Source organism: Trichechus manatus, unplaced genomic scaffold, assembly GCF_000243295.1.
Source record: "Trichechus manatus latirostris isolate Lorelei unplaced genomic scaffold, TriManLat1.0 scaffold00227, whole genome shotgun sequence".
NCBI classification, from domain to species: domain Eukaryota; kingdom Metazoa; phylum Chordata; class Mammalia; order Sirenia; family Trichechidae; genus Trichechus; species Trichechus manatus.
In genome coordinates this window covers 445,289-459,642 of record NW_004444163.1, presented here as the reverse complement: position 1 = coordinate 459,642, position 14,354 = coordinate 445,289, and the positions used below count along the sequence as shown (strand labels likewise).

Sequence of the window (14,354 nt, the reverse complement as noted above, 5' to 3'; positions counted from 1 at the left end):
ATGGCCCCATAGGGTTTTCCAGGCTGTAATCTTCAAGGAAGCACACTGCCACATCTTTCTCCTGAAGAGCAGCTGGTGGTTTCGAACTGCTGACCTGTCAGCAGACCAGTGCTTAACCAATCCAACAGGGCTCCTTATACTTTTCTCAGGAAGAGTATTACTGTGGCTGGAAAAAATACTTTGGTCAACTGAGGGAGAAACTAGAGGAAAAACAAACTAAAAAGTATTGATGTGGAAGAGCATCACATTATTAATTTGCAATGCGTGTTATCATTTAGTATTTCATAGATCAGCTTTGGTTCTACAAAACCATCCTGGGGATCAATTAACTCCTTTGTGTTGCTGTCCTTCCAGGAGCCTGGTGAGTCAAAGATTCCTTTGCTTTCTAAAAATTTTATTTCCTTCAACTCTTCCAGGATGACCTAGAGGTTGCTGCACTGACCTGATAGTCTGGAGCAAATGGTCTCTGCCAACTTTGCAGGACTCACAGAGGCATTTTATTGCTCACTCTTCTGCTGCTGAATGGAATGAATGCGTTCTTCTCTCAGATCCACCCCTTGAGTTGGACTTTGGACAAGGAGACAAGTTTTTTATTTTTTAGCCTTCTTTGGTTCTAGTACTTTGATAGTAATCCCATTTAATAAATTCTCAAGGAGTTCATCCTAGTTCACTTGATTCTGCTCTGGAGTTTGAGGTCTAAATCCCAGATAAGACTATATTTTGCCTTTATCTATTGTCTTTGTGTATTATTTCACTTAGGACTTTGTGAGTAGAAGCTGAATACTCCTTGGGTACTCCTGTATTATCTGGCCAAATACCATATTATCAGTTTAACTAAATACCTTTAACACACCATTTCATCAACCTAAAAATGCTGTCATTTAGTCAAGTACTCTCTGTAACAAGTTGCTGTTGACTGTGACTCATGGCAACCCCACGTGTCAAAGTAGAACTGTGCTCCATAGGGTTTTCAATGTCTGATTTTTAGGAAGTAGATCATCAGGCCTTTCTTCCAAAGCACGTCTGGGTGGACATGAACCTCCAACCCTTTGGTTAGTAGCTGAGCACGTTAACTGTTTGCACACCCAGGGGACCCTGGATTACTCTTTAGCTTCCTCCAAATATCTTTAAAATCCTTTCTTCATCCTCAGTAACTTTTACTCTTCACATAGTGTGCCAGGATTCTGTTAACGCAATTCTACAGAGGATGTTAGGAATGATAAGGGCTCCAACCTCACCTCCCTGTGGTCAGCTGTACTGCTTTTTACTCATCATTCCAAGTTCCTTTATTGCTCCTCCTGCTGCAAACTGTGGTCCTGTTTGTGCTCAGATTTGGGTGACAGCATGTCCCTCCAGAAACCTCAGAAAATACAGTAATTTACAAGAGACCACTAACTTAGTGTCAGCATATGAAACTGTGTGTGTAGGGGGTATTTTTTTCTCTATAGAGATTTTTTCTTACTGCAACAATGTGGATACATCAGAGAATACAGTCAACTTGTTCTGCACACCTCTAGTATTTTATCAACTTCCATAAATGGTAAGCATAAGCTAGGAGGTATTATCTTTTGAAGCTGTGACATTTCACCCAGGACAAACTGTGCTTAGGCCACAGATCTTTGGTTAATCGCTGCATATTAGGATAGTCTCTCCTGCAAACTCCAGGCTCAGATCTTACCTCAGGTTGCTTATATTCTCCCTGTGGCTCTGCTAACAATCCTAAGCTTTTTCTATCCTCATGGCAGACTACTCTCTACTCCCAGGTCTCTTTGTGAGTGTAGATGATTTTCAGAAGCATAAGGAACTTGTGGCCCTGGAAAGGAATAGGTAAAATGTAGAGTCCCAGAAACCAGGGCTACTTGGCTGCCGGTGTTACTTTTATTTCAAATATTATTTCCAGAAGGACAATGGTTGACTGGTATTAAAACCAAGCCAATCAATCAGAATATCATTTGTGACCAAAATGAGAATTTCCTTGTTGAGCTGTTAGGGCTGGGGTATTGTTAACCCATCTTCCTCTGGTGTACATGGGCACAAAATGGATTGTGTAGTAGACAACAAACCAGGCACAGAAAAGTCTCCCTCTTCATGCTTTAATCCCATATCCTGTGCTCCTTTTATGGAAGACAGTCTCCCCAGTCCTTGCTGCACTGACTGTCAGAGCAGGTGAGGTTCATAATTCAGCCTCACCCCTGTGGTAACCTCTAACAAACAACAGGCATCCTTGGGCCATCATGAGATACTATATAGTTCTTACTTACATGGAAATGAAATCACATAAAAAAAAGCAAACACCACAAATGTAAGCCATTTACTCCTGGTATACTCTGTAGGTCCCAGGTGCTGAGGTTCATGTTTCCTGATATCAGAGAACTGAGGCAGGGATGGTGGGGACTGGGTGTCAGAATAGTCTTGATGGCCCTGGCCAACCGCAACAGCTTTTTCTTAATTTTTCATAGTTTGATCTCGTATCTTCTCCAGTTTTCATGTAAATGAGGTGACCCAGTCAATCATGATCATAGTGCCTTTGTAGGCTAACACTTTCCCAAAATCCCCTCACAAAACCCATGTGAAGGGTGGACAGGGCGTGGGGGTGGCGAGTGGGTTTGTGCGTATGTGGGAATGTAAATAACTTCATGATGATCTAACTTTTACTTTACTGGGGCCCTCAGAGTCTGAATGTTACATTTCACTTGTAGAAGTGCCAGGGACAAAACCAAGACACTGGTAGAATACTAGGGAGGCTAAAAATATAAGAGTAGTCTAATGGGGTAAAATAAAACAAATCCACAAAGAAAGAGAGGACACTGACTAGGTCCTCTTTTCTAGCAGTGTCTGGCCCAGCACCATTTTGACAATGGGGAACAGCCTGAAAAAGGTCCATAAACAGCAGCCTTGAGACTTTCACCCATCAAATACCTCTCCCATTTTCCCCAGCATCAAAGGAAAGTGCATGGTGAGCAACTGAATCAGACAGGGAGAGATTTGTACAGAGTTATCCTTTAAATGTGCAGCAAGGTTATCGCGACCCAGGTCTCCTGTTTTGAGTTCAGGGCAGTGTGCTTTATTTAACATGTGAGCCCAGGAAGGACAAACACCTTAAGGCTGGTCCCTTACCAAACCTAAGGGGTTGTCCTTGGCCACTTGAAACTCAAGGTTGTCAAGTAGTCTTTAGGGTATGTAACAGCCTATTTTTTGGAAAACAGAGTAACTACAACCTCTTAAGTCTTCTAATTCTACTCTGTACCCACAAGGCAGAGGCAGGCACACTCCAGTGAAGGGGGAGCCTCAACTCACTCAGACTATACTTTGGGCAAAATATATCCTCAAGGTGTCGAAGAAGCTCTGCCTGGGGTTTTTATTTAATAGGGGAAGAGACTCCCTAGAAAAGGTCTTCCAGGCTGACAAGGGAGCTTCTTCTAGCCCACCTTTAGGTAAGAGATGACTGTACATCACCTCACACAGGGCCTAGCTAAGGGGTCTTTTCTGAGTGGGTCCTTTGATGCCTGATTAAGTGATATCCTCTGCTGAAGCTTTTTCCACAGGTAGGGCACATGAATGGTTTCTCGCCAGTGTGTGTTCTCTGGTGCCTGACGAGGTGGTCCCTCCGACTGAAGCTTTTCCCACATTCATTGCATCGGCAGGGCCTCACTGATGCATGTCCTCTCAGGTGCTTGGCAAAGGCTGCACTGTGGTTGAAGCACCGTCCACACTCGCTACAGAGATAGAGCTCCTCAGTTGCATGCGTTTTCCGGTGTGCCAGATACCGCCTGTGGTCATGGAAGTCTTTGCCACACTCTCCACACAAATAGGGTTTGCCTCCCAGGTGGATCCTTTGGTGTGTTGTTAGCACAGATTTCTGGCTGAAGCTTTTGCCACAAATGGTACAGAAGAAGGGTTTTTCTCCTGTATGTGTCCTCTGATGCCTGACAAGGTCTGAAGTCCAGCGGAAGTGTTTTCCACAATCATCACATCTATAGGGTTTCTCAATAGGTGGAGTTCTCTCAGCCTGGATCAGTGGGGAGGTCTCATCCACATTCTTCCGGCTTAAGGGAAATTTATAAGAAGTGCCCATCTTGTGAATCTTTTGGTGCCTGGCAAGATGTGAGCTCCGTGTGTAACTTTTCCCACATTCCATACATTTATAGGGTTTCTCTCCTGTGTGAGTTCTCAGATGTCTAACAAGGTGGGAGTTACAAGTGAAACTTTTCCCACATACAGGACAGTCGTGATGTCTCCCTAAAAGGGGGTGAAGGGGCATGGTTTCTCGAAGATTCGTGAAACTATTAATTTGAGAAATACTTGTACCAAATCTCCTCTCATTAAGTCTACCTGGATTATCTTCAAAGACTATTTCCCAATCAGGCGTCTCGTGAATTTCTGGATCGTCCAAAATAGACCTTTGTAGATCCTCCAAACTTGGATCTTCTTGCTCAAGATACTCTTCTTCATCTTCACTCTGATCTCCTGTAGAGAAGGGAAAAGGCAAAATTATAGAGATAGTAATGCCTTCCACATAATGGAGGAATGTTTAAAAAGGGTGTGGGAGGGCAAGATAATATAGAGAGAAATCATATTTCATAACTGAAGAGGTTGGGAAAGAAGGAAATAATCAGTCAACTGAATGCCTGCTAGGTGCCAGGCATTCTCTTATACATTATCTCATGCTCTAAACAAGCCTTAGTATGGAGGAATATTACTATCCTCATGTCACAAATGCGGTAATCAAGAATCATGGGATTAAGCGAAAGGCTTAGTAAAATGGTAGAGCTGCAATTTCAAAAGCTTGTTTTTCCCACCCACCATTGCACAGTACATGTCCTTCAAAAAACGATGGAGGGGTGAAAAAGGAGAAAAGATAAAAGAAGAAGAATTTGGCTTTCAGGGGGAGATAGCATAACAGCTGGCATGCCAGAAGAACCAAAGAGAGAGGTACCTACAGGGAGAGAGAAGCACTGACTGGAACAACTGCTAGCTCAGGGTGGGTGAGATCCCCTCAACCATTCCTCACCTGTGTAGGTAAAACTCAGGATTTCTGTCTCTTGAGGCTCTTGAGGCTCTTGGATATCTGGGACCCAAGACTCTTCCTCTCTAACCTGGGAGATCTCATCTAGTCTGGGGATTGGAAATGCTGCTCAAGAGAGGGAAAACAGGACATCAAGACTGGTTCAACAGGTCCCTGTGTTTGGAGTAGATCTTTTTTGTTTTGGTTAGAGCAAATGTACAGCCAGGTTAATCAATCAAATCTTCAGTCCCTTTAGGTTGAGCACTTCTAGCCAAGTACTGCCTATCTCTTGCTTTTAAGTATTTTCACCTAAAACGCAGTATTATTCTACTGCAAGTGTTACCCTCTTTTCCCATATTCAAGTACATCACCTCCAACTCCTAGCCCTGCTTATTTCAAAACTCATATGTTTACCACAAATATTTCTATACTAAAGCTATAATACTATAGCTTTATTTTATTAGACGTGTCCAATCACTTTCCAAGCGTTTTTTCTCCCCTTTAACTTTACCCTCATTTTCTGTAGCTAATCCCTCAATATTATTGGGGTAGGCATGGAGAAGTTCAATGCATGTATTCTAAGGTCTAAGACCCTCAAAACCTTCAATGGGAAAAAGACCTATGCTCAAAACACTCTGGAAACACCTGTTCCTTACACAGAGAGACCACAATTCCACAGTCTTCTTCCAAGACATATTCTCCATGGAACTCTTTCTGTGTTGGATCCAGATCACTCCACTGGTCATGGGAGAAGCATACAGCCACATCCTTGAAAGTTACCAGTCCCTGAAATAACACAAGGCTTTACTCAAAACCTGATGCTTCCTATAACCTCGTATTTTGTTCCTGGAATAAAGGTCATAGGCAGAGGCAGAACGTACCCAGATAACTAAAGGACCTCAAATGGGCCATGTGGCTCTCTTTCAGGAAATCTGTGTTTTATCCTCTGTTGCTATTTTCCAACTTTCTTCCTCTGCACTGGCCCTACTCCTGTTCCCTGCAACTCCACCGCTTTCCCTCTGAACCAGCCTATGTTCTTCTTCTTCTTTAGGGTATGGTTTAAAATACAAGAGCCTTAAAATTCATCATATGACTATCTGATGCTTTCCTGCTACCTACATTTCTTCAAAAATTCATCTTTTCTAGGAAGCTTTCCCTAACTGACCTTATCCAGTCACTTTTACCATTTACAGTCTACATAGCATAAACATGAACTGTTTTTCTTCAGCTAGATGATAATCGCTCTGTGAACAGGGATGACTGAATGCAGACCACTGGAGGGAGAGTAAACCACCACACAATTTCAGAAATTCCTTCTGGAGTACAGTTATTTTTATAAATAACCATTAAATTTATTCTTTAAAAAAAGCGCCCTCATTCAATAACTTCAAAGTTGTACTGCAGCAGCATAAAACAATCCCATTTTGTTATTCCCTCTGGTCAGTGGCAAATAAAGAGGCTTTGGAGGCTGCAGAGCCAATGAGGTTATTATAATTTATCTCATTGGATGCACTTCCCACCCTTCCAGGCATCTGCAGAACTGAGAACATAAACTGCCAAAAGGAGTGCAAATTTGGATCCTGTCTAATCTGTTTAGCATGTGGCTAATGCCCCATGGTTCTTTGTGATGGTTAAGGTTATGTGGCAACTTGGCTAGGCCATGATTCTTAGTGGTTTGGCAGACATGTAATCATCCTCCATTTTGTGATCTGATATGAGCATCCAATTAGTTGAAAGGGGAGTTTCCTTACGGGAGTGGCCTGAGTCCAATATATATAGATATTCTGGCAAAGTTCATCCTCTTTGGAACCTGCATCTTACGCACCATCCTGACCTCCAGTTCTTGGGACCTGAGCTAGCAGCCTGCTGTCTGATATACACATTTCTAGATTTGCCAGTTTTCGCAGCCCCATGAGCCAGCAGCCTGCTGTCTGACTTGCTGATTTTGGGTTCGTCAGCCCCTGCAACCACACGAGTCAGAAGCCTCCAGCCTGGTATCTGACCCACAGATTTGGGACTTGCCAGCCTCCACAAGTGCATGAGCCATTTTTTGGAAACAAATCTCTCTCTATATATATTTATACATATATGTATACACTTCACTGATTTTATTCCACTAGAGAACTCGGCCTAAGACATCCTCTAAATACCTTCTCTGTGGGATAGAGGGAAACTAGGGCGCACCTGTGATAGAGCAGTGAGAAGGGCCACCATCTCTGGGTCTCCAGTGTTCCTCTCTTCAGGAATATCTGGGTCCTGGAGCACTGGAGCCTCTAATGAGAAACAAATGTGGATATCAGCAATATGCAGTGCACCCCAATAACTTAGTAGCCACAGTCACCTTTGGTTGGGAGGCAGCACCAACTTCCCTTATAGGACTCAAAAAACTAGACTAAGAGTAGCTCAAGTCATCCCAAACCCCACCATCTATAACACTAGCAGAATGTCAAGAGAACAACCAAGAATATCACTGCCTAGGCTTGGCCCTGTTTATGGGAGACTCTAGCTGGTATTGTGTCTCCTTTCAACACCCTGAATTCTGTGATGTATTCTCATTACAACCTACCCAGCCTCCTCTGGCATAGAACTATCTGCCCTTCCCCACAGCAGCCCTCTTTTGGCTAATGTGTCCCACCGCTCTCCTGCAGGGGCTGGAACTCCTCTTCAGGACCTTGGCTCTGCTCTTCTGGTACCCCAAGATCTGGACTCTGTGTGGTCTCCTCATGGGATTCCTTGGGGGTCGAGGTCTGTACAGGGTCCTGCAGCTCATTTGGTGACTCAGGCTCTGCTCCTAGATGCACTGACTCCTCTGACAGGACCTCCTGGCCGTGAACATGGACGGTCACCTGGGAATAATTCCAACATCCAGTCACCATGGAGTCTGGGGGAAGGTCTTGGCTGTCATCAGGGCTTATTTTAGGAGGAGCTGCCTACAGAAAAATTCCTGGAGGGACCCAGATGAGGAGGGGAACTCTAGTTCCATTGCGGGATGCAAAGAGGAGATGAAAGCTGTCCTCATCATGACAATGTAGAGGACATGCAGATATGGTATTACTTTCTCACTTCCCTTAACTGTTGCCCCTAGTCACCCAGGGCTCTGAGGTACCCATCCCTCCCATTTCCACCTACAGCTCTCCTTGTTGTTTGCTTCCATACCTTACCATCCTGGAAGGAGATTCTGTGCCTGAGGGTCTATGAAAACCCCTGAGGAAGCCACAGAATTCTCTTTCCTAGCAACCTGGGGTTTAACATCCAAAGAAGGGAAAACCAAAGCCATGACCCTTACATGGATGGGCTCTAGGCAGGTGTTTCAAAAACTAGAAAGTCACACTCACACACACACAGGCACACACACAGATCCCTGCCCCATGGGGCACATGGATCTAAGTACAACCCAAAGGCAGAGCCAATGTAAAGGGTAACTTATGGGGGCCTTGTAACCCCTATGCCCAAACCCAGCCTTCCAGCAAACAGGCCCCTCCACATCACACAGATCAGGACTCCCCTCCTCACCCACCGCCTTGGTCTCCTGGGCTGTTTCTGCAAACCCTCCACCAGTGTCACTGCCTCCTCTCCACTTTCTGGCCTCTGTCCCCGCACCCAGCTCTGCAGTTCTCCAGGCAGGACGGTGAGGAACTGTTCCAGCACAAGCAGCTCAAGGATCTGCTCCTTTGTCCGCCTCTCTGGCCTTAGCCACTGATGACAAAGTTCCCGGAGTCGAATGAGAGCTTCACGAGGACTTGCTGCTTCCTGGTAGCGAAATCGTCGGAAGTTCTGGTGCGAGGTCTCAAGTACAGGGTCGTCCCTCTGTAAGACGGACTCTGGCCTACAGGTGAAATCATCTTCCAATTTCACCATCAGAATTCCCTCTTTTTCCCAAACGTCCTGGTCCTCTGGTTCTAAGGCTGTAGCCATTTTCTGGCTCTCAGCTGATTTCACACCATCTAGAGTTCACTGTCAGCACCCCTGGTCTCTGGCTGGGCACCTGCAGGAGATTCTCTCAAGGGACCTGGGGTAGAGATGTAAAGATAAACAGTGTAAGCACGCAATTCTACATAGAGATAGGAGTTCTGAGTTCAATCATATCCTTTACATACACTTCTTCAAACTATAAAATCCCCTTTTCCCTATCCATTTGTTGTAAACATATCTGGTTGGGATAGGGTAATTTGTTCCCAAAGGTATGTTTCCCTGCCCCTTGTCCTGGGTGAGGTACACACCCCATAGAAAAATACTGCATTTCTACTTCATGAAACCTGTGCACCTAGAAGGAAAATGGCTAGGAGAAAGAACTCTTATAAAAAACTGTTAAAAAATGTGATACTGGCCATGGCAACTCTAACATTTGAGTAGTGGGTTATATGGGATAATGATGGAGAGAGCCACTTTCACGGTGGCTGGCACATAAACCAAAAACCAAACCAAACCCTCTGCTGTCGAGTCAATTCTGACTCATAGCGACCCTATAGGCAGCCAAAAAAGCATCCTTCCTTTCATTAAGACATCTTTAATTAAATGATCCACAGTCTCGCAAAACCAAATGTTCAAATGTAAACTCATGAGTCTTAACTCCAAGACCCGCTCCTCCTGCTGGATTCCTGTCTTGGCTGAGATTAGCGCTTGTTAAGTAAATACCCCTTTGTAATCCTTGGATTCAACTTTGATTCTTCCCCATGGCTTACAGCTCATTAAGCCAATTTACCTAAGTCTCTAGATCCGTTTCCTCTTCTTCCTTCTCATAGATGGCTTTAGCTTGAGCCCTATTATCTCTTGCCCAGACTCCTGCCATAGCTTCTTAACTGAGATCCAGACAGTACTTAACCATGAGCAACAGAACTGTCTATGCAGCTTTTGTGAAACACAGTATCTCGCATCATACTTTTGGACATTCAGATTCAGTCAAACTGGACAACTGTATCTTTGGAAATACTACATGTGGTTCTGATGTGCATCCCTGATTGAGCACTGAAACAGTGTTCCAGGTTAGGAGTGAGAGTCCTGAAGTCAGACTGCCTGGGTTTGAATCCTAGTTCTATCATCTACTAGGCATGGGACCACGGGCAAGTTCTTATTCTCCCTGTCTCAGTTTCCCCCACTAGAGAATGGAGATAGTAACAGTATCTACCTTACAGGGCTACTATGAGGATTAACTGTATTAGCATCTGCAAAAAGTTACTGGCACACCAATGTGAACCACCATCTTTCTAAATTATAGTTCCAATCACACCACCCAATATTTAAAAACAGTAACTTCTTAGTATTAATAAAGTACAAAATCCTTAGCATGACACATAAAGCTCTTCACATCAGCCCCCAAACTGTTTTTCAAGCTTCATATCCCACCCTTTTTTTTCTGTGTAGTCTAGCTGTAATGAATGGACTGCTGATCCCACTACAACAGGGTTTTTTCAGGCCTGTATCTCTCCTGCACAGAACCCCCCCCTCCACCACCATCACTGCATGGTGTTCCTGTATCTTCTTAACTGGCCCCCTCTTTTTCATTCCCATGGTTTATAGTTTAGGTCTTTATCAGTTCTCATCTAGATCCAAATGTGACCTACCTGCTTCCAGATTCTGTTACCATCAAGTTCACAGTACCACCCGAATGAGGCTGCTTGGCAAATCTGGTCACGCCCTTCCCTGTTTAAGATCCTTCAATCACTCCTGTCTTCTAAGTGAAATACAAACTTCTAAGTATTATACAATAGGCTGGCCTTCATCTTGTTATTCTCTTTCAAGCACCTCCCCCACGCCCACACACAGTGTACACATGCAAAGCACACAAAAGTGCTGTGCCCTTTAGCTTTTGAACATGCTCTTCCCTTTGACTCTTCAGCCTTCTTTAAAGTTTACTTATCCTTCAGGACAGCTCAGGCTTCTTGGCTTACGTTTCTTTGACTGACCCCACTGCCCTGTACTCTTAGACATAGTTAGAAATTGCCTAAGTGCTTCCATAGCAACCTGGGCACATTTCTATCATAGCACCTGTCACATTACATAGCCATTCTTTATCCATCCTGAGAAAGTCCTTGAAGCCAGGGACTGTGCTGTTCATCAATTTCCAATATCTATAATAAAGAGCACAATAAATGTGTTGAATTGAATATACCTCCACTTTCAAGTTTACTTCCTGCTTTAACAAGAAAAAGCAATCTTTTCCTCTATTATGTCTCTAGTCTTTTTTTATTCAAGTCTTGTCAATTCTACCTTCTTTCGAATTCATCCATCTCTTCATCTCTACTGCCACTCCCCTTAGTTGAGCCATCATGACCTTCTAGAAGGTACTAATAGGAACTTAAAACAAAACCACCATTCCCTCAGCCCCTCAACAGCACTGGCACATAACGGACACTTACTATATGCTGAACAAATGACTTGGTTCAAGTTTCATGACTGGTCACATACCCCTCCAGGCCTTTCTCCGCATGCAGCCCGGGAATTCCTTCATTTCCTTTTTTGTGCTGTACTACAATCGCCTAAGATCCATCCTCAAGGTTATGAAATCACTCTTAACACACCAATGTAATCTGCTGTTGCCCGTCAAATGAGTTTAATTTCAATGGCCGTACTAATTTATTGTCTTTCATTCTCTTTCCAATCTCTTTTCATTCATGCTTATTTTACATTTTCCGTTCTCCTCTTAGTCATTTACAACATACCTTTGTAGTCTATTTTAGACAGTTCCATAATGCCCAGATCATCACTTGTTACTTTTTCTACCTGTTGAACTCCTATCTCTGCCTCATGATGGTTTGCTTTCTCAGGTGTAATTTTTTATTTTATGCTTATCTTCAGTGAGAGCCCTAGGTTGTAAGTGATCCCTCTGAATGGAGTTTCATTTGCTTCTACCTAAGTACTAATGGTTTCAATGTTCTTGGATCAATTTCTATGCTAAGGTCTCAGGATGTTCCTGAATCATACTGACAGTGTATTTGGACCTATACCTGCAAGTCACTTTTTCCTTAACCAGCACAATGGAGAGCCTACCTCCTGGTACTTTTCCTGGGTCAGTAGGCAAATGTGCATGGATGGGAAAGCTCTTCAAGGCTCCTGGCTTTTCGCAGGAGGCTCAATTCCACAGCCCCACCCCTATTCCCTCCCAGCTTCCCAAGTCATATCTCCTTGTTGGAACATATCTCCCTGTTGAATGCATGCCTTATAACCCCAAACCTTCGAAGCCTTATTTAGGTTTGAAACCCTGGGCCATGGTGGAGTCAGCTTATACTTACTCTCGAGCTTCTATTTCTCTCCACCTCTGGCACCTACACATTTACCTTTAGTTTCTGAGGGGGAGAAAAATGGAAACTGTGCACATACCAGAGAGACAGGAGGACAAAGGCATTTAACAATGGGCATAACTCCCACCTACACCAGCTCCACTGCGATACTGCAGAAGGTCTGAGTGGTGAACTTTCTAAAAAAACAAAATGGGTTCACACTGTCCTTGGGATAAAGTTTATAAACTCCAAGACCTACCTCTCTATTCTCCCATGACTCTTTCCATTCCATTACACTCTAACCTTTTTCACTGATCTTGCTGCATTTTCTTAAACTGTGGACCACAATCCATTAGTGGCTATGAAGTCAATTTAGTGGGTCACAAATACCATTAAAAAACAAAATGAAAACCAGAATGGAAAATATCAGTGTACTGCACGTAAGAATAAACTAATGAAACTTTGGCTTGTTACATATCTACATAGATGTCTCAAAAGCTGCAATGTAAGATATGTATGTTACTATAGTAGAAAGGGTGAAAGCCACTGCCCTAATGTACTGTTGTGTCTCTCTTTTCTGAGCCCTCACTGGCTTTTCACTCCACCTGCAATATCCTTTTCTACCCCCTACGCTTGGTTAACTCCACTCATCCCTCAGATTTGGTTTTCCCAGGATGCCTTCCCTGATCTTCTCCCAGATTATGTTTCTAAAGGAACTTGTACCTTCCCACATCATAGCATGCATATGTATCTATTTTGCGTGTGTGTGGTAACAGCTGATTGCTCATCTTGCTGTTTAATTTAACTCAATAGAAGATAAACCTCTTGGAGGCAGGGACAAGCAACACCCAGTTCAATGCTTGTCACACAACAGTTACTCAATATATATTTGTTGCATGCATATAACACATTAAATTTTTTTTTTAAGTCTGCCTCTGGAAGAACAGAGACCACGTCTTATTAATCCTTAACCATTCATTTGTCCAGTAAACAATGTACTGGGCAAGTGACTGATTAAAGGAAAAAGCAAACAAACAAAAACAAAAAAACATCATTTGGAACCTTGGGAGATTGGTTTTCTAGGCTTAAGCCCTTAAGTCTCATAGAACAACTCAATCTATTGGCATAATACAGTTCACAAATTTCACCTTCTGCATCCTAGTAATGTGAGCAGTGTCTGGGGTCTTAAAGGCTTGTGAGGAGCTATCTAAGATATAATGATTGGTCTCCACTCATCAGGAGCAAAAGAGAAAGAAGGAAACCAAAGCCTCAGAGAAGAAACTAGTCTACAGGGCTAATAGCCTACATGAGCCATGGCCTCATCTACCATGAGACCAGAAGAACTACCAACAGTTCTGATCAGGGCCACAATAGATGGACCCTGATAGATTAGGACAAAAATGTGGAACAGAACTCAAATTCTTCAAAAGTCCAGACTTACTGGACAGTTGAGACTAGAGGATTCCCTGAGACTATTGCCCTGAGAAAAGTGAAATAACAGATTGGCACACAAAATAAAGGATATTACCCATGAGTACAGTGCTCCATTAAAAAACCATCTACGTGAGACCAAAGGGTCAACAATTACTCTGAAGCAAAGATGAGAAGGTAACGGGCCAGGGAAACTAGAGTAATGCAAACAGAACCCAAATGTGATTAGAGAGATGTTGACACATAGTGAAAAATGCAACTAATGTCACTGAACAATTTGTGTAGAAACCATCAAATGGGAACCTAATTTGCTGTGTAAACTTTCACCGAAAAAAAAATATTAAAAAAAAAAAGGAAGAAATCAAAACAAAACAAAAAACAGTTTGCATTGTAAGCAAAACAGGATACACTTAGTGGTTCCCAAAGTGATGGAACTACAACTCATTCCAAAACACTGTCAGGTTACCCTAGGGATAATCCAAATGCTAGTCACGCAAAGCTATGCGTTTAAAAAAAAAAAAAATTCCTTTGAAGATTTGAATCAACTTTCATAAACACAAAACCAAACCTCAAATAACTTAATACAAGTACAATAATAATTCATAGTGGTCTACCTATCTATTGGCAGATTTGCTGGCAGATAATTAATCTTCAGAAGAAAACAGTGATTGGAGTGTTTCAAGTTGTTATATTTAGTAGAT

General features: G+C 43.1%; 1 protein-coding gene across 1 annotated transcript; it reads right to left on the bottom strand.

Annotated features, from left to right (window-relative positions):
- Positions 1-2,086: 2,086 nt before the first annotated feature.
- Positions 2,087-13,547, bottom strand: ZNF202 (zinc finger protein 202). The gene is made up of 7 exons (XM_004389005.3): positions 10,567-13,547; positions 8,519-9,014; positions 7,641-7,851; positions 7,190-7,278; positions 5,662-5,791; positions 5,012-5,131; positions 2,087-4,467 (listed from the first exon to the last, which is right to left on the bottom strand). The coding sequence occupies exons 2-7, from the start codon at positions 8,918-8,920 to the stop codon at positions 3,473-3,475; spliced, it is 1,947 nt and encodes a 648-aa protein (XP_004389062.1). The 5' UTR covers positions 8,921-9,014; positions 10,567-13,547; the 3' UTR covers positions 2,087-3,472.
- Positions 13,548-14,354: the final 807 nt, after the last annotated feature.